General features: G+C 32.8%; 1 protein-coding gene across 5 annotated transcripts in view; it reads right to left on the bottom strand.

Moving 5' to 3' along the window:
• bigmax (helix-loop-helix-leucine zipper transcription factor bigmax) overlaps nt 1-23897 on the bottom strand; it is an 82476-nt gene that overhangs the window by 24974 nt on the left and 33605 nt on the right. For 3 of the 5 annotated variants that reach the window (XM_085809982.1, XM_085809983.1, XM_085809984.1), the window contains 2 exons: nt 16320-16442; nt 577-674 (listed from right to left, as the gene is read on the bottom strand). In XM_085809982.1, the coding sequence (XP_085666108.1) occupies nt 577-674; nt 16320-16442 (221 nt within the window). The remainder of the gene's footprint in view (nt 1-576; nt 675-16319; nt 16443-23897) is intronic. The other 2 variants (XM_085809985.1, XM_085809986.1) reach the window with 1 other exon arrangement.

Below are 23897 nucleotides of genomic sequence, written 5' to 3' on the forward strand. Positions count from 1 at the left end.
TAGAACTGATTACGAAAATAAGTGTGTTTGAACTAGAGTTTTCCAATGGTAAATTAATGGCACTGTGACTTTTATTCTAGTTATTTATTACTTTGTACAAAGTAAAGGAAGTGTTTTGAATGATGACAACAATTATGTTTATTTAAAAAATTAATTTTTGACAAATTATGGAAGCTAACTTTTACTATCTATCCTGGTTCCTATACATTTGGGAAAATTTTATACTACTGGTCACAAAAAATATATATATACATATAAGAAATTTGACTCTCACATGACAAAAATTGACCATTAATCTCAAAATTTGCAATTTCTGATATCATTTTCAACTTCCCTTGATGAATTGGTTAATTAAGTTAGAATAATTCAAGGAAATAAGTTCAAATGAAGTGCAGCAAAAAAATCTGTATAATTTAATAGGCCATAAAAAGAAGTTGTTGTGTCCACGTGAGAAATTTTTTAATCATACTGCATGCATAAGTAATATGATGAATAGTAGTAAAGGCACTTTAGCTGACTACCTTGATTGCTTTTACTTAAGAGATGTTTAATTAAAAAGCTTTTTTATGTTTTTACCTTAATTGCATCACGTCTCTTCTGTTCAGCTTGAGTATGAGCTTCACGCCGCCTTTCCTTATAACTTAAAGTTGATTTTTGATCACTGTCTTCATCATCTGCAATTCAAAAACATGAAATTTAGTTAATTATATCAAAGTATTTGAGCAAATACATGAGATTTTCTAAAGGAAATTGGCTTTTATTTCTGTTACTAAAGCAGAAAACAATGGAAACACCCATAAAACTGACTTCCTCTTCTACCAGGAGTAAGCTTATAATGAAACTATTGCGATTTCAATATGTTAGCTACCGGCACTTAATGGGTCTTAAAATATTAGTATTTATGAAAAATCTATGCACTGTTTCGCTGTTTTATTACTTTTTTAACAATGCAATTTTATAGCCAATATGTAAATATGCACTTCATTAAACAAGCAACATACAAGAGTAATAGAAAAAAGCAGTCTGCTTATGCTATTTTAATAAAAAATACAGTACCAAGTCCGAAATCCGAACCTCAAAACCACCACCAACGTTTTTCTGGTAGGCTTTACACATGTGCATTTGATTCTTCCACCCTCCTCCACGCATAATAAAACATCTGGAGAGTTCCGATTCTTAATTTTATTTCGACACTAAATTAAATACCTTGTTATTGAAGAAACAATCATTTCAGCATAAATTTGTACGAGCAATAACCTGGCTCTGTTGTTGCGTATCTGCTGGACACCCATCTCAAACCAAAACATTCCACATAGATACATCGTTGATCTGACGCCAACTTGGTGAATTATTATTTTTATTCTACTTTTCTTTCATCACCACATGCTTATCAATACATGACAACTTGTAATGACTCATGTAGTGATGCGTAAACATTTTTTTTTAATGTTAGTAACTGAATAATAAAGGAGAATGGTAACCTTTTATGTTGCCATTACGCTTGGTGATAATTACAGATTTAAGTTAAATGCGCTAAAAATGTTGACGAGGAAAAATTTACCAAAAATTTCTTTCCATATGCTAAAAATAGATTTTGTTGATGATACTTGTGGACCCAAAGATTACATTTAGGGCTAATTGAATTAAGAATAACTGATTTGTTTTTCACATAAATCCTGAACCAGCGCCAGGGCTCGTATGGCCGCGCCGAGTCATAGAATTTAGGACTCACAGAGACCGAATGAGGAGGTAAGAGATCTAGTGCCACCCCTCAAAAATGCTTAAGTAAATGTGGAAATTTATTTATTCAGAACTCTGATAAGCCTTAAGCATGTACAAGAAAGAGACATATGTATAATAAATAACTAAACTAATACAATTCAGGCTTAATTGTCTCAGTGAGCGATAGAAGCGAGATAAAATTTAATGGAACTTGTCGTTAGTCCCCAAGCTCATGATGCATAGCCAAGTATGTATAGTGAAGGACAGTTAAATTTGATGATGACAGCCACTAATGTAAAAGGTTTTTGGATATCGCAAAACAAAGGTGAAATCTTTCAATTAATGGATTTTGTAAAGAAATTTGGAGAAGCGGTAATAAATGAAGATGATATAAAAGTTTTTCATTGTGATGACAATGTTTCTCAATCATCAATCAATTAATGAATGGTGAAATCTGTAGTATGGTTCTAGATCCAAAAATACCGCTACCGATAGTGAAGAAAGTGACAGAGAAGTTACAGAAAACGAGAAAATTTCGATTGCCAAGTTAGTCAGAATTCTCAAAACACCATTTACAGGACCTTCAACAATGTAATTAAACAAAAGATTATGTCTGTCTACAGAATTAAAGAGAAGGTATTAGCACAAAAAACGAAGCAACTTAAAAAACTTACATTGAAAGAAATGTTTAATAAGGTAAACAAATGAATATTAAGCTTTTTTGCAAAATTTGATACCCTTTATATCATAAATACTTCATTTTTTCATAAATCGCGATTTCATATTTTTAATTTTATAATTTCTGCATGCCATCTTACTACATTTAAATTGATGATCTAATATCTGGAAAAATCCCAAACCCGGAATCGTCGAAGTCCTGACGAGTCCAGATTTCGAACTTTGTACTGTATAATTAAAACTGCAATTATTGTATGCTCTATAACTTTGGAAGAGAAACCACATACATCACATAAGGATGAAATAAAATACGGGGGGGCATCATTTATACTGTATAGTGAAGTATGTAAGTATGCATAACTTGTCAATATTTGTACAGAAAAACTGTCTTTTGTTCCATACCAGTTTTTATAATCATATATATTATTTATCATTTATATTTTACTTTGTTTTCTTGTGATATAATATTACTTTATTATACAGCTTCACTTTTATACCTTCAATTGCTTCATCATTCTGAACTACTGTGCAAAGAGACAGCTATCCTTTCAGCTAGAAAACAGCTGAAAGGATAATTAGAGATAAGGTTATTAATGTCTATCAAACCCTGAACACAAAAATTTCAACTTAACTAATATGAAGAAAACAATCAAAATGGCACTTTCAAACACTGGGAAAGAGACAGAAGCAATTTCCACAAAAATAAAAGAAAGCAACTGATCGGCTATTAGACAAGGAACTCTACAAGAATGAATGCTGATATGGCAATTTCCATAATTTCAGATATAAAGGGAAGTAAGGCCAAAACAAAAGAGAAAATTTAGATGTCATAAATATCAATGCATACTCTGAGGTTTCACGTTTGTTTAAAATGGATTGAAAAAGACAGCTATTGTCAATGCGGAAATAAAAAAATGTAACGGAAATTTTAATGAAGACACTGTTTCTGTAAATGAAAGCTTCCTGGAACAGAAATGCTACAGAAGATATTCCTGGAACCTGCCTCTAGCATGTCTTTTGCAAATAAGGCCTCACTTCAGGTTCCCCCCCCCCTGTCCGATTATTAAACTCGCACTGCATGATGAAAAGTTATCTTCAAATGTGCAGTACAAAATTACATTTAAAATATGATAAATTAATTAGTGCAATTTCCTCTTAAACAGTAATCAGACATTTTAGAAATGCTTTTATAGTAAAAAAAAAAAAAAAAAAAATGTAGAATTCAGAATTCAAGAAGGTTCAGGTAGCAATAGGTAGAAAACTGATGTCATAAAAGATTTTTGCAAGAACAAACTGAAGCACATAAAAAGATCCTGCATAAAAAAACTAAAAACCAAGTATGAGGAATTCCTTGAAAGCTGATTGATAAAAATGGCTTCAATGCTCCAGATCATTAGACAAATCTGAACATTTTAAAATCAAGGCTATATCAGACTTTCTGTATCAGATCAGACAAATCATCATGTGGTCCACAGCAGTGGAGACATCCTAAGAGAAATATTGAATTAAGTGAAGTTCAAATGAAGATCCCTACTTACAAGCATTAACAGAATTAATACAAATGATTGGCAAAGACCCAACTGGCAAAAAAATAGCAGTGCTTAGTCCAACAATAAAGTGACACTAGCCATTCAGTACAAAACTGAGTTACCTGAACTTCATATGAAGCTAAAGATAGAAAGAATTTGGCATTTCATATAACCACTATCTCACACAAATAATATTCTTTCAGATCTTCACAATTTTACTTGCAGTCTTTTTGATGTAACAAAAATACTTCAGAAACTATGTGAATGTTTCTTCTGTAACAGGCACAAGATAAATCACATTAAATGATGCAAATGAGGAAAAATCCTGAGATATGTGGAAAGCATAAAAGGGCTGGTAGACATGTGTCTGACAGCATTACAATGTAATAAGAGCACCATTTGAGAGAATCGTTTAAGGTACTCTCGCTATATGTCTTATCTCATAAAAGTAAAAAGAACATACTAGTTGTAGTACACAGTTTCAGAATGTGGCTTCAAGAGTCAAGACTTTTGGGAATTAAATTTTCCCTTTCAATTAGCAAGTAAAATCTCTTTATTCCTATTAATAATACACTTCTTGAAAGTACTACATTTAACATCACCCCAGAAGATCTTCAGCTGTGGTCTTTAATCTTCTGAATGATCTCTTCACATAACCATTAAATACATCTTTATAACAGCATTTGTTTAAATGACTGCTGATGCAATAAGAGGGTTTCAGAGAGAGGGCAATAAGAGGGATAGTCAAAGAGAGGATCAACACAAAGATTGATATTATGAATACTAGATATAATGCCCAAGTTTACAGACAGGGAGTTAAAGAAAGAAAACTCAAAGTAATCGCGGAAGCCCACCAATGGCCAAGTAGGAAAAGCATGTAAACACTGGTAATTTGGTTTGGGATACAACAAGTTCTGGTGCAGCAGCTTGCTGCATGCTTTCATGGTCTTTCCCATATGTAATATAGATACGAACCAATATCCCTTAAGAAATCCTCCCTGGAGCATCTCTTCTTTACCATATAGTACCTAACAGTGGAGCAAGTAATAAATAAATAAAAATAAGTAGTTGTGGAACTAAAAGCATTGTTAAGAGATCTTGCCCAAGCTACAATCAAGTTGGAATCGGCCTTTTCTTGCAATCAAGAGACCAAATGCTGCCCACATAGAAAAAAGCTGCAGCTCATATAGAAAAAACTTCTGAAACTAACAGGAACAACAATAACAAATGAATAACAGAATCAGAAAAGATTTTTTGGTCTTGGGGTAGATAATGAGGTAATGAGCAGTTATCCTTGCACTGCCTTAAAACGAAGGCACTGAAATTTATGCAAACACATTTGTTCACATTTTGCTATATGAGAGTTAATTTTGTTTATGATTTATTTTGTACATTGTTTTATTAATACATATTTTTTAATTTTGTGCATATTTTGGTTACATTAAAATTGAGAAAATAAGTGAAAGCTATCTGTCTTGACAAAGGAGGTTTCTATGAAGGGCTTTCTCAGTGAAGTTTGCTTATTTTCAGCCTGTGGAAAAACCTGAAAACACCAGTGCAGCCAGACTGTTTAACAGGATTTCAGTTGAACTTCCGACATTCAAGAGTTAACCACTCACCCAGTATTAAGCCTATTGATTGTAATCAGGTTTCTGTGTTTAACTGCTTCATTACTTTCTTTGCAGTACAGTATAAAATCCTTGATCTAGAATCATTGGGACTTCAGTGATTCCAGACTTTAGATCATCATTTTAAATCTAATAAGATGAAAGTAGATATGGCAACATTTGGGGTTCAATCATTATATAGGTCAGATAGAAAAATGTAACTCTCCCTTCCCCACAACTACTCAAGAGCTGAAACCATAGAGATAGAAAATGGAAGAGAGGTCAAAAAAAATCCCCCCCCCCATTCACTCCCTTGAACTACTGACACACTACTCTTGGTGACCAAAACATTCAGTGACTTCCCATTGACATCAATAGGTTTTAATAAAATCAGAGGAAACCATTTTCTAATTAAGTCATAAATACAAGTAAAAATGCATATATTTTATTCTTCAACAATATTTCAGAGTACTGAATATGTAAAAGAATACATTTTTAAACAACATTTCATACTGAACAGAAGAATTAAAGGCTATACTTTTCCCAGAATAATTGAGGTTTGGTGCATACTTTTTTTTTTTTTTTTTTTTTTTTTTTGAAAAAATAACTTTACACATAGATAATTAGCATCTAATACAATGTAGTTTCATGCAAAATTTTTTTTAAAAATTCATGACACGGTGGGATAATGGTTGTCCCACCATGCATCTAGGAGCAATAAAATGGCTTCTTTGCCTGGGTGTAAATTCTCGTAACATCTTATATAAAGTGCAAAATGCAAGACATAAAAAAGTTTTTGAATAACTATCCAGAAAATACTGATCATATTCACAAAATAAAAATATTTTGTTAAAAAAATTACATAATTTTAAAAAAAATCACTCCCTGTATGACTTTTTAGATATTTTTTAATGATTTCATAATAGATTTGAAACAAGAAGATTTTCGCTCCAGTACTTTATTTGCTACAGGTTTAAAAAGGACAATATTTAGAAGGCCGTCGTGCTTATTTACATTTCACCTCTCTTTTCCCTGCTTAGGATATTTTTATCTATGGTGAATCACACTCACATATCTATTTCAGTGTTCAATGACATTTCATATTACAGGGTTATATTTTCATTTCTTTCAGAAAAAATATTAAATCTTTTTCAAGTTTTAACATTACTGCAATTTATTTTAAAAAATAAATCTGCATTATCTATATATGAAATGAACATGATACTTGAATTTAAAAATTTTTTAACAGTGCTGCCACCTAGAAGCTGCATTTCCTACATGCACGGTGGGACGCATTTGTCCCACCTTTAAATTTCAACCATTTTTAATTAATATATATGAATTCTAATAATAATTTTTATTAGAAAAAGAAACTTTCAGATCAAAATATTCATTCTAATAGCAAAAGTTATTGTCCTGATGATTTAAATTAGATAAGAAATTAAGAAAAATAAACTGCTTCAAAATTAGACCTGCAAAGAATTTTTCCTCATTATTTCCATGAATTAATACTAGTGCTGTCATCTGCCATGCATTTAGAAAATTAAAAGGCACAATTGTACGTATTTTAAATGGAATTTTACAGCTTTCATGAGGGAGATAAAAATTCATAAAAAAGGTAGGGACGCCCATCAAAGTATTAATTTGAATGAAATGTTTTTTTAAAGTTTTTGCTGATGTTCTATGTTAAAAAGAAAATTTAAGGTAATTCAATTTTATTCGGTTAATGATTACAAAAATTACAATCAAAGTTTATCGCATTATTAATATTAAAATCACACATTATTTCTGTCCTATTTACAGATTCTATCTGAAATACTTTCTCAAATATGAAATGATTTTCAGCTTCTGAGGCATCTATTAAATCAAAAATCATAGTCACTTTATAATTAATGCTTTGTTTGGTTCATTTCAAATTATAGTACCTTTTATATTAGTAGTGAAATACAGTACAAAGACTGAGATCTGGACGAGTCGTGACTTCCACGATTCCGGATTCGGGATTTTTTCGGATATTAGATCATCAATTTAAATCTAGTAAGATGGCATGTAGAAATAATTATATTAAATATATGAAATCATGAAGTATTTATGATCTAAAAGGCATTAAAATTTAGGAAAAAACAAAGGTTAATATTTATTTGTTTCCTTTATTACACATTTCTTTCAAAGTTGTTTAAGTTGCTTCGTTTTTTGTGCTAACACCATCTCTTTATTCTGTAAACAGACAGTATTTCTTGTTCAGTTACAAAGTTCCATTGTTGAAGTCTTGTGATTGCTGTGTCTAGAATTCCAACTGACTTGTCAATCGAAATTTTTTCACTTTCAGTAACCTCTCTGTCACTTTCTGCTCTAGCGGTAGCAGTATTTTCTGGATCTAGAACCTGAGGAGCACTGTCATCTCAAAGTGACATTTCTTTTATATCATCTTCCTTTATTACTGTTTCTCCATATTTCTTAACAAAATCCATTGGTTTAATCTTAGTGTATGGTACACCAGGATTTGGCTACTTTGGGCGACTTTATGATGAGCAATAAACGCAGCATCAAGGATGAGTAGTAAACAGGTCATTTTGGTGTTGGCAAAATTTTCAACATTGTGCCCATACCATATACTAGAATTTTACCAATTCGTTAATCAGAAAATTTCACTTTTGGTTTGCAATTTCCGAAAACCTTCAGATTCGTAGCTATTATGATAAAATTTAGCTATTGTCCACTATACATATTTGGCTATGTATCATGAGATTGGCAACTAAAGACAAGTTGTTCCACTAAATTTTATCTTACTTCTATCGCAAACTGAAACAGTTAATCCTAAAAGTTGTATTTGTTTAATTATTTATTACACTTATGCCTATTCCTTGCACATGCTTAAGGCTTATCTGAGTCCTGAATAAATTTCCATATATACTTTTTTGAGGGTCAGCGCTAGAAATCTTACCGCCTCATACAGTCTCTGCAGGTCATAAATTCTTGCTACCAAGCGCCTCCATTTGTCTTCCCTAAATTCTGCCGCTCAGTGTGGCCATACGAGTTCTAGCACATTTAAATAGCACTAAATGTAATCGTTTGGCCTATGAGTATCATTAACAAAATTTATTTTTAGTATATGGAAAGAAATTGTTAAATTTTTCCTGTCAACATTTCTTTGAGCATTGAACTTAAATCTGCAATCATCGCAAAGCATAATGTCAACATAAAAGGTTATTATATGCTTTGTTATTCAATTACTAATATAAAAAATTTGCATGAGTTGTCATTTGTTGAGAAACATGTGGTAATGAAAGCAAAATACAGTACAAAGTCTTTAATCCGGACATCCATAATCTAGAATGATCTATAATCCAGACCTCAAAGCTACAAACTTTATGCACATGCATATAATGCGTAAACGCATAATGCGTTTACGCATAATATGTTTACGCATGTGCGTTTAACGTGCACATCCGCTACACATGCGCGTAAAGAGAAGAGATACTGTTTATAGAAGACAGATGTTTTAAAGGAATATACATAAATTTATTACTATTAAGTGTTTTTATCATTAAATTAGGAACTTTTAATGAACTTTACTGATTTCGATCAACCAGGTGCCTTCTCAAGATCACATGACTTCTCCTCTGACTGCCTCCACGCCAGCGTAGCACAAGATGAAGAAGATCTTTCGTTCTTATTTTACATACTCATGAACTCGCATTTTGAACTTCCGCCTCGTGCTACGATGTACTGGAAGTACATCTTTGATTTCTTTTAAAACCAAGCAAGTGTTTAAATGGTTATAATTTTCAGGATACTGGTTAGAACTCTTTATAGTTAATGCCAGCTGTAAAAATAAGATCCAAGATCCATAGAAAAGAGAACTAAAGAGAAAGTATTAGCACAAAAATACAAAGCAACTTAAACAACTTACATTGAAAGAAATGTTTAATAAAGTAAACACATAAATATTAAGCTTTTATTTTTATAAATTTTGATACCCTTTAGATCATAATTGCTCTTTATTTCATAAATTACGGTTTCATATTTTTTCATAAATTACAGTTTTCATATTTTTTTTAATATAATTTCTGCATGCCACCTTACCAGATTTAAATTGATGATCTATAATCCGGAATCGCCGAAGCGAGTCCGAATTAAAGACTTTGTACTGTATAATAAATAACGATTCACCAGGTTGGCATCAGAGATATAAAACATCAGTAGGTGTAGAATCAACGATGTACTTTACGGAGCCAAATTATTGATCATACAAATTTATGCTAAAATGATCGTTTCTTCAGTAACGAGGTATTTTATTTAGTACCTAAGGGAAATTAAGAATCAGGACTCTTCACATGCGTGGGAAGGAATCAAATGTGCATGCGTAAAGCACACACAAAAAATAAATTTAAAAAATTAGAGATCAGGATTTTAGATCATTCTGGATATTGGACGTCCGGACCTCGGACTTTGTACTATGCGTCAAATATTGTTTCTGATTTCCACGCACTTAACATCCTCTGAGTACTTCTGCATAGGATTAAAAAAAGGAGGATTTGATAATACGATTTAAAACTTGTTACTGTATAAAATGTAAAGAAATATTCCTTAATACTTATCCATTTTTTTAACCCTTGATTTCAACAATATTACAATTAAATGTTAGAGCCATTATAAATTTTGTTTTAAGTAAAAAGTCAATTTTACAGAGCATATTGATAAATATTTGACCTTTAAAACAATTACATTGGGAGAAACATACTAAAAACTGGAAATTTAGAGCAATGAAATCACTGTTAAGAAGTCTTTTTTTTTCTGTTAAAAAGTAATTTAAAATCAACATATCAAAAAATTGACAAAAATCGAAGTCAAATGCATTTTAAAAGATAACAGAAAGAGAAATATTTTAATTTTGTTTAAAAAAAAAATTTGTAACACATGATCACTGCTTTAGGACGGGTACACAAACTGGTATTAAATTTGCCAGAATGTTGATATAGGTCCCCAAATTTGGTAATAACAGCAAATGAATTCATATTTCAGAAATGGAGCAGCTTTTTTTTTTTTTTTTTTTTTTTCCCATGTGGTAATAAAGAGGCTTAACTCATACACTAACACAAATATCAGACAAAAGAGAGCTTCGGTGACAGATCAACAAACAGGCACAATTTTGGATGTCTCAAAAAGTTGCAAATTTCATAAAAAATGAATTATGCAATTAAGATAATTAAAAAAGAACGGTTTTCATAAAAATCATGAAAATTTTGTAAAAGTTAGCATTACATGCACATAAATTGCTTGATAAAAAAGTTAACACACTGAAGTATTAAAATGAGGTTAGCTGAATATTTTATTTAGTTAAAACATAGTAGTAGCATTATGTATGTAATAACAGATTTTGAAGAAGATTTTACCCAGCTTTCTAGATCAGAAAAGAAAGAGTAAGAAGAAAAGTCAAAAGTACTTGTTAGACAATGGTTAATTCATGTGTATCTCTAACAAACAGAACTGTAGTGGTTTTCAGGTTATGGATTTTATATATGATAGATGACTAAATTTTGATAGTATGAAAGTTTTTAATACCTTTATATCATAATGAGACAACTTTTGTGATAGAGCAGACAAAAAAAAAAAAAAAAAAAAAGGAAAATCTAACCAAAATTAGCTTGAAAGAATTACAGAAATAATTAAAATTTTACATTGTGTGCAAGTATATGTATAGTTCCTGAAAAATACATACTGAAAAGTATTTCAGTATATTTTATTTTTAAACATTCTTCAACTTAAAACTATAAAGATTGTATTAAATTGCCACCTTTATTTAGTGCATCATTCCTTGTTCTCTAGAAGCCATGTGATAAGCTTCAAAAGTACTCACAGCCATATTAAATTCTTTACGACTATAAAATTTACTATATAGGGGGAAATTATTCACATAATACATTTCTCTTGGTTTGGTTTGTTTGGTTTATTTAAGTATGGCAAAGCACACTAGGGCTATCTGCCTAAAGGGAGGGATGCCTTTGTGGAGAACTTTCTAAGGGAAATGACTCATATACAGGTTACACATGGAGAAGCCACGGAAACGCCCATGCAGCCAGCCCGTTCGCGGGATTCGAACCTCGGACCGAACTACCAGTGTTCAGCGACTTTACTGCTCGGCCGCTGGTGGGCCCCATTTCTCTTGGACAAAATTTTGAATTATTCAGTAAGTGAATGGGTTCTAAATTGATATCATAGCTTCCCTTCACTTTTTTCCAATTTAAGAAGTTCAATTTTCATGCTCCTAAATTTCAGGCTAGACTTCATAGTTAAGTTCCTTTTGACTTCCTTTGATAGTAGCCTACTTTTAGTATTGTAAACTTGAATTTAATTAATGCTTTTGTTTTATATTGTTTCCCTAAAATACATTTTACCTTTTTTTTATATTAATATTTATTTGCATGTGCAATATCGAATTTTGTATCAGTGATTTGGCAGCTTCGTATAGTAGTAAAAACACTTCTAAAAAATAAAATTTAATGTTACCTCTTCTCAGTATTTCGCACATTGTAGAAGGTAATAATACTTTCCTAGTTGCTTAATGTTAAATAAATAAAACTTAATGTAGCTCTCCATCATTGACTTAATAATACTTTACGTTATGGGTCCAGTATGACTTTACCTGCATTCTAAGAAATTTTATTGCTAACCCTAAATAGTTCCTCAGAAGTGAAAATGAGCTTCATTGCAATCGTGGAATTATTTACTACAAACTTTTGGGATCAAAGAATTGGGTGTGATGGAAGTGGATGGTTGAAGGTTTACTTATGGAAAAAGGAGATTTTGAAGTGTGTTCTGGGGAAATAGTAGAACCAGAGCCTGTTGCTGAAGTTGCTCCCCTTGAAGTCCAGAATACAACTGAGAGTTAACCAAGTTTGACAAGGTTAATAGAGCTGCTCATGGAATTTTTTCACAGACATTAGACTCCCCAATTTGTGATTTACTTTCCATGTGCAAAACAGCAAGAGAAATATGGATGAAGCTGCATGAATTGTTTGAACAGAAAAATAAATAAGCAAATTATGCATGCCAGTTGCAGTTTTTATCATTTGTGCGTGATCCTACAGATACAATGGCCATGCATATAGCAAAACTACAACATTTGGTGTCATGAATGCATGGTTTAGAAATTGAGCCAAAGGACTTTGTTATTATGAATAAACTATTAGAAACTTTCTCTAATGAATTTGAGCCACTAAACTTGCCTTGGTATGCAAGGCCAGAAGAACAGCAAACACTGCTGGAATTGAAGGGACTGCTAATTTCAGAAGAGCAGAAAAAAAATGTCAGAGCCATCTAGGGACAGTAAACTTCCTTTAATTGCTAAAGATACTGTTGGAAAAACTCCAAGGAAGCAAACATTTTCAAGAAATGAGTCTGTTAACAAACACAGAAAACAGTATAAACGTTTTAAATGTGGTAAAAAGAAGTCACTCTAAAAAGAACTTTATATCCCAGAAAACTAATTACATGACAAGTCAATCATGATGCAAAGTTCAACTATGGAGAAGCCTTTATTGGTATGTATCTCCGTGTGACTAATAATAATGCATGGGTAATCGTTACTAGAGCTACTAGTATATTACTAATATAATTGACTGGTTTAAATCATATACAACATTTGAGTTTCCATTGAAGCAAGAATTAGTAAAAATGCAACAATGAAAGCTTATGCACATGGTGTCATATCACTTGAAATGTTAGTACAGGGTTCATGGAGAGACAGCTTCATGGAAAATGTACTGTTTGCCCCTGATGCTGCAAGAAATTTATTTTCTGTAAGCCAGGTGCTAGATCATAGACGTGAGTTTATGTCAAATGATAAATGTGAATTTTTGAAATCCAAAAATGTTGTTGCTGTTGGAATTCGCTGTACTAACATATTCAAATTATTCTATAAAACTGTGTCTCCTGAAGTTGAGTGTCCTTCTGAAGTGCATGTAAGTGAAACTAATCCTCATCAACTCTGGAATGAAAGGCTGGGATATTTAAATAAACATGTTAAAAAGGTATAACATCCCATGGTAATAAACTAAAATTGGATGGTACTTTTTGTGAGGCAACTGATATTACAAATACAGCATAGGTTAACAGGCCAGAGTTGTCAACAACATGCTAATGAGGTTGGTGAACTTATTCATACTGATCTTTTGTGGGCCTATGGAACAAGAATCCATAGGTGTTTCTCACTATTATATATGCTTTACAGATTATTTCTCCAAGTACAGAAAAGTTTGTTTTTTTTTTTTTCTTAAAGATAAGTCAGAAACCACTGCTAAGTTTAAAGAATTTTGTACATTTTTCCAACTTCAAGCAGAGAAGCCAATCAAGGCAGTTTTAAGTGATGGTGGACTAGAGTATATAAAAAAGGACTTTAAGAATATTTTGTGAAGAATGGGAGCAGAGCTTCACAGTAGCACCCCTGTACCCCCAGCAAAATGGGACAGCTGAAAGGACAAATAGAACACTTGTTGATTTAGCTTGCACAATCATGATTGCTGAAGCTTTGTGAAAATCACTGTGGGCTGAGTTGGTTAATACTGCAGTGTATATATTTAATCATGCTAGAACCTCATCAGTAGATGGCAAGTCTCCATTCAAACTGTTTTGCGGCAGAACTCCAAGACTTAATCATCTTAGAGTTATATAGAGAGAGTGTTTTATTCATGTACCTAAACAGAAGCAAATAAAGTGGAGTCCAAGAAGTGAGAAAGGAATATTGGTAATATTGGTTGGTTATTTAGATGATGTTGATGGTTATTGGGTATGGTTAAGATGTACAATAGAAGTAAAAAGAACTAGAGAAATAGTCTTTACCTCAGAAGTAATTTCATCATTCACTACTCTATATCAGTTCCTGAACAGCCCATTAATGAACAGCTTTACTTATCAGACACCACCTGAAAGATTGATAAAGCATTGTTTTGTGGACTATGAGGAACCAGAGAATTATTGCCAAACAGTAAATTTGGATAATGCCTTGGAATGGCAAACTGCAATAGCTGAAGAGCTGAAATCTTTATCCAAAAATAAAAAATGATACCTAACTGATCTCCCAGAGGGTAGACATGCTATTTCAAATAAATGGGTTTACAAAGTGGAATGTCATGCAAATGCAGATATCGATAGATTTAAAGCTTGGTTGGTGGTTAAAGGTTTTTCCCAAAAGGCAGGTATTGATTATTACAAAATGTTTAGTCCTGTGGTATGTTTTGAAACCATTTGTCCTGTGATTAGTGTTGCTGCTAATGAAGGTCTGGATTTGATACAATTTGATGTCAGAATTGCATTTCTGCACAGGACTTGGCATGAATTGGAGAGATTTATATATGCTTCAACCTGAGTTTGTGATGACAAGTCGGGCACAGTGTGCAGACTGATAAAAAGTCTATGTATTTAAGCAGTCTCGCTGCTGTTGGAATAAAAGATTCAAAGATTTCTTGTAATGTTATGGTCTGAAGGAGAGCAATGCTGATCCATGTTTGTTTTGCAGTTTAGTCCAACAACAAAAGTTACTACAAGCATTATTTCCTGATGGTGTGTTTGCTGCCACTACATGCAAGTTTAAAGTCAATTTCTTTGAAAGAGAATTTAAAGTAACTTATAAAGATGCTGAACTTTTCCTGAGCCTTGAGATAAAAAGATTAGGTAATGGTGATATATTTATTGGCCAACCGAATTATGCCACCAAAGTTTTAAGGAAATTTAATATGTGGAATGCAAATCCTGTCTCTAAAACTGTTGGGAAGTGTCAGCTTGCAGGGGAAGATGATAATGATTGGATAAACTGCGAGAAAATTCCTTACAGACAAGTTGTTGGTAGGTTGATGTACTTGGCTGTGGCTACTCAACGAGACATTTCTTTGTAGTATCATTTTGTTCACAATTTCTGGAGAAGGCTGATAAGAGACACTGGTCAATGATTAAGAAAGTCTTAAAATACGTTAAAAGAACAATTAATTTTGGAATAAATCAAAAGATATAAGATAAATGTTAACAATAATAATTATAATCTCTGAACTAATTCTTAGAATTAACTTTCACCCATAATGTCCAGGACAACAAAGCTGAGTTATATATATGTGTTGTTTTTAACAATAATATGAATGATGTTTAATTTAAAGCCTTTAACTCAAATTCCAGAAAATAGATTAAAATGATACAAAATAATATTACTTTTTAAAATATTCTGACTTTATTATATTATATTAATAAAATAATACTAAAATATTCTGATAATTAGTAAAATAAATACTAAAATATTCTGATTAGTCTGCCTTTAAATAATTTTAACTATACAAATAACTTTAATTACTTATTTAGTTGCATTTAAATCATAAATCATTTAAATAAAGATTTCTTGCAGAACAGTGGTCATACCAACTATCATATCTTTACACTCAGATTCAGATTAAGGAGAACGCATGGATGTTTGTAAATATCTGAAAATGCTCATAATGTCTGCCTCTTTATGACATGGGAGCATTTTAAATCCGCTGGATTTTAAGGTTCTTTGAGAGGCTAGTGGAAGGAGAAAACAGGGAATGAGACTCTACGCCATAGTATTTTCAGATAAAACAGAGATGCAAGTCATTTCATCATCACAGGTACTCAAGGCTTCAGGCAAATGATACATACCTTTAACCCCTTCCATGATTATTCATGTAATCCCTCCAGGGAATGCATGCCAAGGACAAGTACCAAAATAAAAAAATCTAGATTTCTTTTCAATAAAAATAGATTATAAATTATTAAATACCAGTATTATGTGCCGAAGATGAAGTCAAAAGATCTATAGATCCTGTAGATGATGTTCTAGAAAATGAAAATCCCAAAACGGGTGCTGGAGGACTTGGAAGGCTAAGCTTATCATTCTCAGACCCTAAAATAAACGAAATTGCACCATAAATACTCTTAAAACTACTAAATGAAGTGGTGAAATAACAGATATGAAATAAAAATAATTAATTAAAACTCACTGAAATACAAAAAAAAAAAAAAAAATTCTAAAAGAAGCTCTTTTAACATGCCCATCAATTCTGCATGAAAGATAAGTCAGCTAAAACTCGGAAATAAAATATACTCCAAATAAGATTAGACTATTCCAAATGTACACAACCTTTATTTCAAAAAAATGTTAGCTAACTGATGAAACCTGTATAATTTTTGAGAGATTTAGATCTTTGTTTACAATAAATTTTGGAAACATTCTCCAAATACATCCAAAAATTATTCAGCCTGCCTTTCCATCCTTTGCAAAATAAATGTGGCTGATTTCAGTTATGATAATTTAGTTGTTCTAAGATCTATGAGTTATTAACATAGATGTTTTCCTTGATTCTAAGACTGGTAAAGCTGTATCTATTCATTAAATAATTTTTCTTCAGATACTTTTAAGTAACACAAACATCCTGAAATGTGTCAAAAAAACATGAACATAATACAGGGGTTGGACAAAAATATGGAAACACCTTTAAAAAACATGTTTCTTTGCTTAATATGGTGTAGGAAACCCGTTGGCATCCAAAACAGCTTGCAGTCTTCTCGGAATGGATAAATACAGTTCCTGTATGTTTGCCATGGGAATATTATACCATTCTTCCTGCAAAACGGTGGCAAGTTCAGATAACGATGTTGGCGGTGGATAAGGAGAACACACTTTCCGTTCCAATGTAGACCACAAAGGTTCGATAATATTCAGGTCTGGTGTCTGGTGACTGTGGTGGCCAGGGGAGATGGGACAACTCATCCTCATGCTCAGAAAACCAGTCCTGGACAATGTGAGCTGTGTGAACAGGGCTTTGTCGTCTTGGAAGACACAATCACCATCGGGGAACAAAGTTTGTACCATGGGATGAACTTGATCGGCCAAACTGTTCACATAAGTCTTGGCAGTCATGTGCCCTGACACAGTTATCATGGGGCTAGCAGAGAACCACGATATGGCTGCCCAAACCATAACAGAACCCCCGCCATGTTTCACTCTTGGCAACAAGCGGTCTGTATTATAGGCTTGAGATGGCGTTCTCCAGACGTAAACTCGGCCAGAAGTGGGAAACAATGTGAAAGAAGACTCGTCAGACCATATTACTCGCCTCCACTGCTCTATAGTCCAGGCTTTATGACTTAAACACCACCTTTTCCTGTTACGGGCATTAGCATCACTGATGAGTGGCTTCTCAATTGCAGCACGGCCAGCAATTCCCTGTTTATGAAACTCCCTTCTAATTGTTTTGGTACTCACAGGGTTCGGTAACACAACATTCATTTCAGCAGTAACTTTTGCAGCTGTGGTCTTCTTATTTTTCGTCACAATTGCCCTTAATGATAGTCTGTCACGATCACTCAGGACACACTTTCGTCCGCGCTGTGATTTAGCAGATGATGTTTTTCCGCTTTTCAAATATGCGGAATAAATCTTCGATACAGTACCTCTTGAAACACTAAACACCTCGGCTACCTTGCTTACGGAAGCACCTACCATACGTTCTCCAACAATTTGCCCCGTTCGAAGTCTGTTAACTCTGACATAATGCAATGACAACCTCACATAACAGTACTCCGACAACAACTGAACTGTTTAGCACATTTACGAAGTTGTGTAGGTGGCATCAGTAGTCAAAAACGCCAGCGCCACCTACATATTTCATTAAAATCAATCTTTCTTTTCAAACATGCATTTCACAAGGTGTTTCCATATTTTTGTCCATCCACTGTATGTTGAAATGGAAGAACCAAATTATGAAGTAATAAGATCATTTTAGCATTTTAATTTTGAAAATATGCCTTCTCACTGACTTTTTAGGAAATTTGAGCCCAAGCCCTTGGTTGCTAAGTTGGAGAATTAGGTTACTTCCCCCTTCCCCCAAAAAAAGCAAGTCTAACGTTTAAGAAGCTTACAGACCCTTAAAGTATAAGGTTTTCAACGAAACAGGAAAGGAGTGCCACTGGAGCCTATCTAAGTTTTTCCTTTAAAGTATAAGGAAATCATCTATGAAAAATAATACTTGTATCCCAGAACCACTAAACAAAAATAACAGATCTGAAATCAACTACATTAACAAAGATATGCTCTGCAAAGAGTCATAAAATACTGAAAAATGATTGGATTATGTTTGCATGCAAGAGTTAAGCAATTTCAACATTTAATGCAAGCAAAGAAAGACTTAACCCTTTCTTGAGTGGCACAGCTTTTTGGATCTACTCATAGAGAACTGTATTTAAAAAGTTTCTATTAGCAAAATTTCTATAATTACTTATTCTAGTCTCTGTTATCATAAATGTCCATACATAAAGATTATATTACATTATTAAACAGGACCCACCAGAAGCTGAGCGGTAAAGTTGCTGGACACTAGCAGTATAGTCTGCAGTTCAAATCCTAATAAACAGGCTGGCTGCCTAGGCGTTGTTTTCATGAAAAATTCCAGCTTTGCTTAATACCCAATTTACTTTCACTTCACAAATAAGCAGAGATTAATGAGGCTATTTACATGTATGGTTTAATACAATGATCAAATTATCTGTACAGTCTAATGATGAATAACATATAATATTGCTGTAGCATAAATTAAATACTGCGTAGCTTAGAATGGTGATTTTGCGATCACAACATTCCACACAAAAACTGGGTTGCCAGACTCGTATACCAACAAATTGCAAAAAAAAAAAAAAAAAAAAAAAAAAAAAAAAAAAAATGATTAAATAATGCCAAACAGAAAATGCTAAACTTAACTGGAGAGGCAACAGGCACTTTTATGGTTTCTCCATGTGTAACATGTATACAAGCCAGTTTTCCTTAGAAAGTTCTCCACAAAGACATCCCTCCCCTTTACGCAGTTTAGCATGATAGAGTTCAAAACAGGGTTCATGGCAAAGTCCAACTTCAGAGTCTTTGCACCAGATTCAATAAATCTAATTATTAATCTAATCAATAAATCTAATTATTAATCTAATCAATAAATCTAATTAATAATTCAATAATTTAACTAAATAATCAAGATCATCGCTGAACGTTTTCTAGCAGCCATGTAAGAAAAAAGCAGCAAAATGTGAAGTTTGAGCGCTAATACCATGTGCCTTCAAATGTCGCAATTTAGTGGATAACTAACGATATCTTTTGGCCAAAACGTAAACTAAACACCTAATACTGTACATAATATATTTCAATGGTTAAACGGGGAAAAAACGGGATCCGCTTCTCAATAAAGGAAGAAAAACATATGCCCGTGGAAATCGCGGGATAAGCAAATTTTGCTACATTTGAGTTGCCCGTGGAAATCGCGGGATGATCAGCCAGAGGGTTAAGGCATATTAGATAAATCTTTTAAATTGTCAATTTTTAATTTCTTTATTAATAAAAAAATTCCTTTCTATAACACCTGTCCATATCATAAGATTAGGAGCATTTTTGATATTTTCCATGCCTGTGTCTAGTGAAAAGTAGAGAAAATAAAGGGAAGATTATTATGTTAAGAAAAAGATTCTAGTATCAGAAGTAAAACATTCAAATATTATGTTTTCATTGTTCTTCTAGACGTTCTCCACAAAGTAAGAAATTCATTGCAAACTTTCTGTAAAATACATCCATTATGTGTTAATACCATGGAGACACTTTTTGTCACATATTTCTGGAATCTTCTAGAATCATGGCTCTATAAATCTTGCCTTCAAATCCTTCTAAACTTTCCAAGCTGCAGTGCCTAAAATCCTAAAGAAAAGCTATCCCTATCAATTCTGTAACAGCAAAAAGGCCAGAAGTATTTTGAAAAAAAAAAGGGGAGGGAAGTGTAGAATTAATTTTACAGAGAAAAACTTAAGCATATTAAGAGATTTCTGTGACAGTTACATTGGAAAAACTCTTACTAAGAAAAAAATTAAAGACATTTTTAATTAATTACATAGTTAATTTTGCTTTTGCTAAGAACTATTTTATAAATTGTGCTATATAGCTTTATACCCTGTTTATTTTTCATATTGAAAATATTGTACTATAAAAAGTTGCTAAAATGCAACTTTATAAAAGACATATAACAACTTTATAATAGACAGCGAAAAATAAAAATGTTTTATTTCAATGTTATTTTTTAAATATAATTTCAGTATATTAGCATTATTTTAATGAAATTTATGAATGTCACAATGTTTTAAAAAAATTGTCGAAAAATTCCCAGATCTCGGAATTAAAAATTTTCTATAAAAATTTATCTTAAAATCCCCAAATTGTTGATAAGTCCCCAAATTGTCTTATCTCTCTTATGTTTGCCTGACAGGGAAGTTACATTTACAGTTGTGCATATAAAAAAAGTACAATTACCATGCAATTATTTTCGATTACACATATTGCAAATACATTTACTTACCCTGTTTTTTCAGAGATCTGATTTAGTGTGATACATCTTGAAACAGGGCAAGAGGCATAGTCCAACCTTACAGTCAGGACAAAAATACATAATATCTTTTCTAATTCTTTTGCCGTTGTCATTCTTTTTCAGTGAACACCAAAGCACTGTCTTATGGGTCTTTGTTTTTTGTCTGTAAGTGGAATGAATCACCTCTAAAAAGTGTCTCTCTGTCAGTCTTAGTGGAGTTGGTGAATTTCCACGTTGACCTTTTCTTTCTTTTACTGCTGCATGTCTTTCAATTAGTCGATCGATAATATCTAATCAAAACTGTAAATTTGTATCTTTACCACCATGTTTTTTGTACAGCACATAAACATTCCATAAACTGACATCAAGAAGAAGAAAAATATGTTTTGTAATATTTCTTCCCCTTTCATTTATCACAGGATAAGTACTTAGGTTCTGGTCCATTTGATCTACACCACCCATTGTATTGTTGTGTTGTACTCCATAACTACTCTTTGTTTTCATTTTATATCATTCTTTAATGTGGATACTTGAACCATTTCTGGATTATGTACTGTAGATATAAGAGACACATCTTTTTGTCCATCAATTTCATAATACACACCTTTCCTCTCTGGTAAGTGACCATTTGACCTTTTTAAAGTTTTTCTTTCAACAATGCTTTACGCACTTCCTTTCTCTGAAGTTACAATGTTCCATACATAACTCTGCAGTAACTAATAAGGACATCTGCTATTTCAGGCGATGAATAAAAGTTATCTGTTGTCAAAGAGTATCCTTTATGTAAAAGTGGAAGCATTAGTGTCATTACAACCTGTGATGATTTGCTCAAATGTCTGTAACTATCATAAAACACAATTCCTTTTCTTGTGTAAATTAACATAGTCCATACATATCCAGTCTTTGATTCACAAAGCATGTATGTTTTTATTCCAAACCAGGATCATTTTAGTGGGATATATTGTTTCCAACTTAGTCTTCCTTTGTATAACATAAGACGCTCGTCTATGGTGACATCTCGTTCAGGGGTAACGACTTCTTGGAACCGAGTTTTTAAATGCTTTAGCATGGGCCAGATTTTAACTAATTTTGGGCACTCGGGAGAATTTAAGTCAAACTTTTCATTACCTGAAAAATGTACATAACTATCAATTACTTAACGATATGACTTTACTTTAGGAAAAAACGGTGTGGATGTAGAATGCCTCTTACTCTAATACTGCTTAACTACTGGCTTTTTTATAATACCTTGAAGAATAATCAAAGCAAAAGATACCTGTATTTTATCTTTCAATATTGGTTCCCATTATTTTTTTTTCTAGAATGCCTACTAAATACACTAATTTGCATGCACTGCTCAGCATACGTTTCCAAAACAATCAGGTCTAGCAAATAATCATCCATGAAAGCTACATAAAAATGAAGTTTATCGTTAGCTATATCAAAATTCAAGTTAATTTTTGGATTTCCAATGAAAGCAAATCTAATAGATGGATCGGTTGAATTATTAGAATTAATTTTAAAAAATTGCCTTGCTTGGCTGAAGCCATCTGTACAACTATCAGAGACACTAGAGTCACAGTCATCTAGAAATGTTCCACTAGACCAGGGGTCGGCAACCTGCGGCTCTTTGGATGTGAAGCTGTGACTCTTTAGTTTTATATACAAATATTATTTATTTTATCAAAAAAAATTAAATCATTCTGAATCGATTAACGATTATTAGGCACCGATTCTATCTCTCAGCCGCTTGTACTATTCGACCACGTATTTCAGATTTATGTAAATATCCGGTTTGGGGCGAAAGTGAGCATATCTATCAGTGAGTATTGCAGTCTATCAGTGAGTACTGCATATCTATCAGTGCACTATTGTAAGAAAAAGCCCTAAACAAACCCCGACCTCCGAGAGGAAAAAATATCCGCACTTTTCACCCACACCCCTTCAACCTCCAAAAGGGAAAATACCCAAGCTTTTCACCCACACCCCTTCAGTTAAACTGACCCATCTTGGCTCTCACCCAAACTGCTTTCGCTAGTGTAGTTAGCCTTCACCAAACCCCTCCCCTGTGATATGCGTCGTCACTGTCGTCAGTCTATCAGAAGCTTTCAAATGATGCCGTCGTCGGATTTTTCTATATAGGTTTTAATTCGCTTTCGATGCAAGACAATTTGGCGTTTTCACCAGTGCTTTTGGCTGTGACATATAGTTTGTTGTTTCAAGTAAAAGAGTTAAAAGCAAATTATCTTTATTACAGAGAGACATGAGAAGACATGAAGAAAAACATCGAGAATTAAATCGGGATTGGACGGAATCGTTCGCTTTCATATGCAACTCAGATGGCCTTCTGACTTGTGTCATTTGCCATGAAAAACTTGCGCACAATAAGAAATCAAATTTACAGAAACACTTCACTAAAAAACATACTCGGTTTGCTAGTACATATCCAGCCGGCGAAGAACGAAAAAAAGCTGTCGACGAGCTACAAAAACAAAAACAGCAATCAAGTTCCATGTAAGTAACTGGACGCAATCTACAAGTAATGTTAATCTGGCAAGCTTCGCAGTATCACTAGAAATTGCAAAAACAGGCAAACCATTTACAGATGGTGAGTATGTCAAACATTGCTTCATACGTGCATCTGAAGAATTGTTTCGTGATTTCAAAAACAAACCAGAAATCTTGAAAAAAAATCAAAGATTTGCCACTATTCGCTAAAACAGTACAAGATAGAATAGCTAAAATGTCTTCAAATGTAACATATTTGCAGGTGGAAGATATTCAACTTTCTTCTGCCTTATTACTTGCTATAGATGAGTCTTGCGACATAAAAGACACAGCACAAGTTGCCCTTTTTGTCAGATATATGTCTTCCCAATGTCCAAAAGAAGAACTTCTAGGATTGTTACCCCTCTCGGGACAAACTAGAGGGGAAGATATAGCGAATGCCGTGAAAAATGCCTTGA

Source organism: Stegodyphus dumicola, chromosome X2 (assembly GCF_044657685.1).
Source record: "Stegodyphus dumicola isolate Sdum_Otavi_A_Nest chromosome X2, ASM4465768v1".
Lineage (NCBI taxonomy): Eukaryota > Metazoa > Arthropoda > Arachnida > Araneae > Eresidae > Stegodyphus > Stegodyphus dumicola.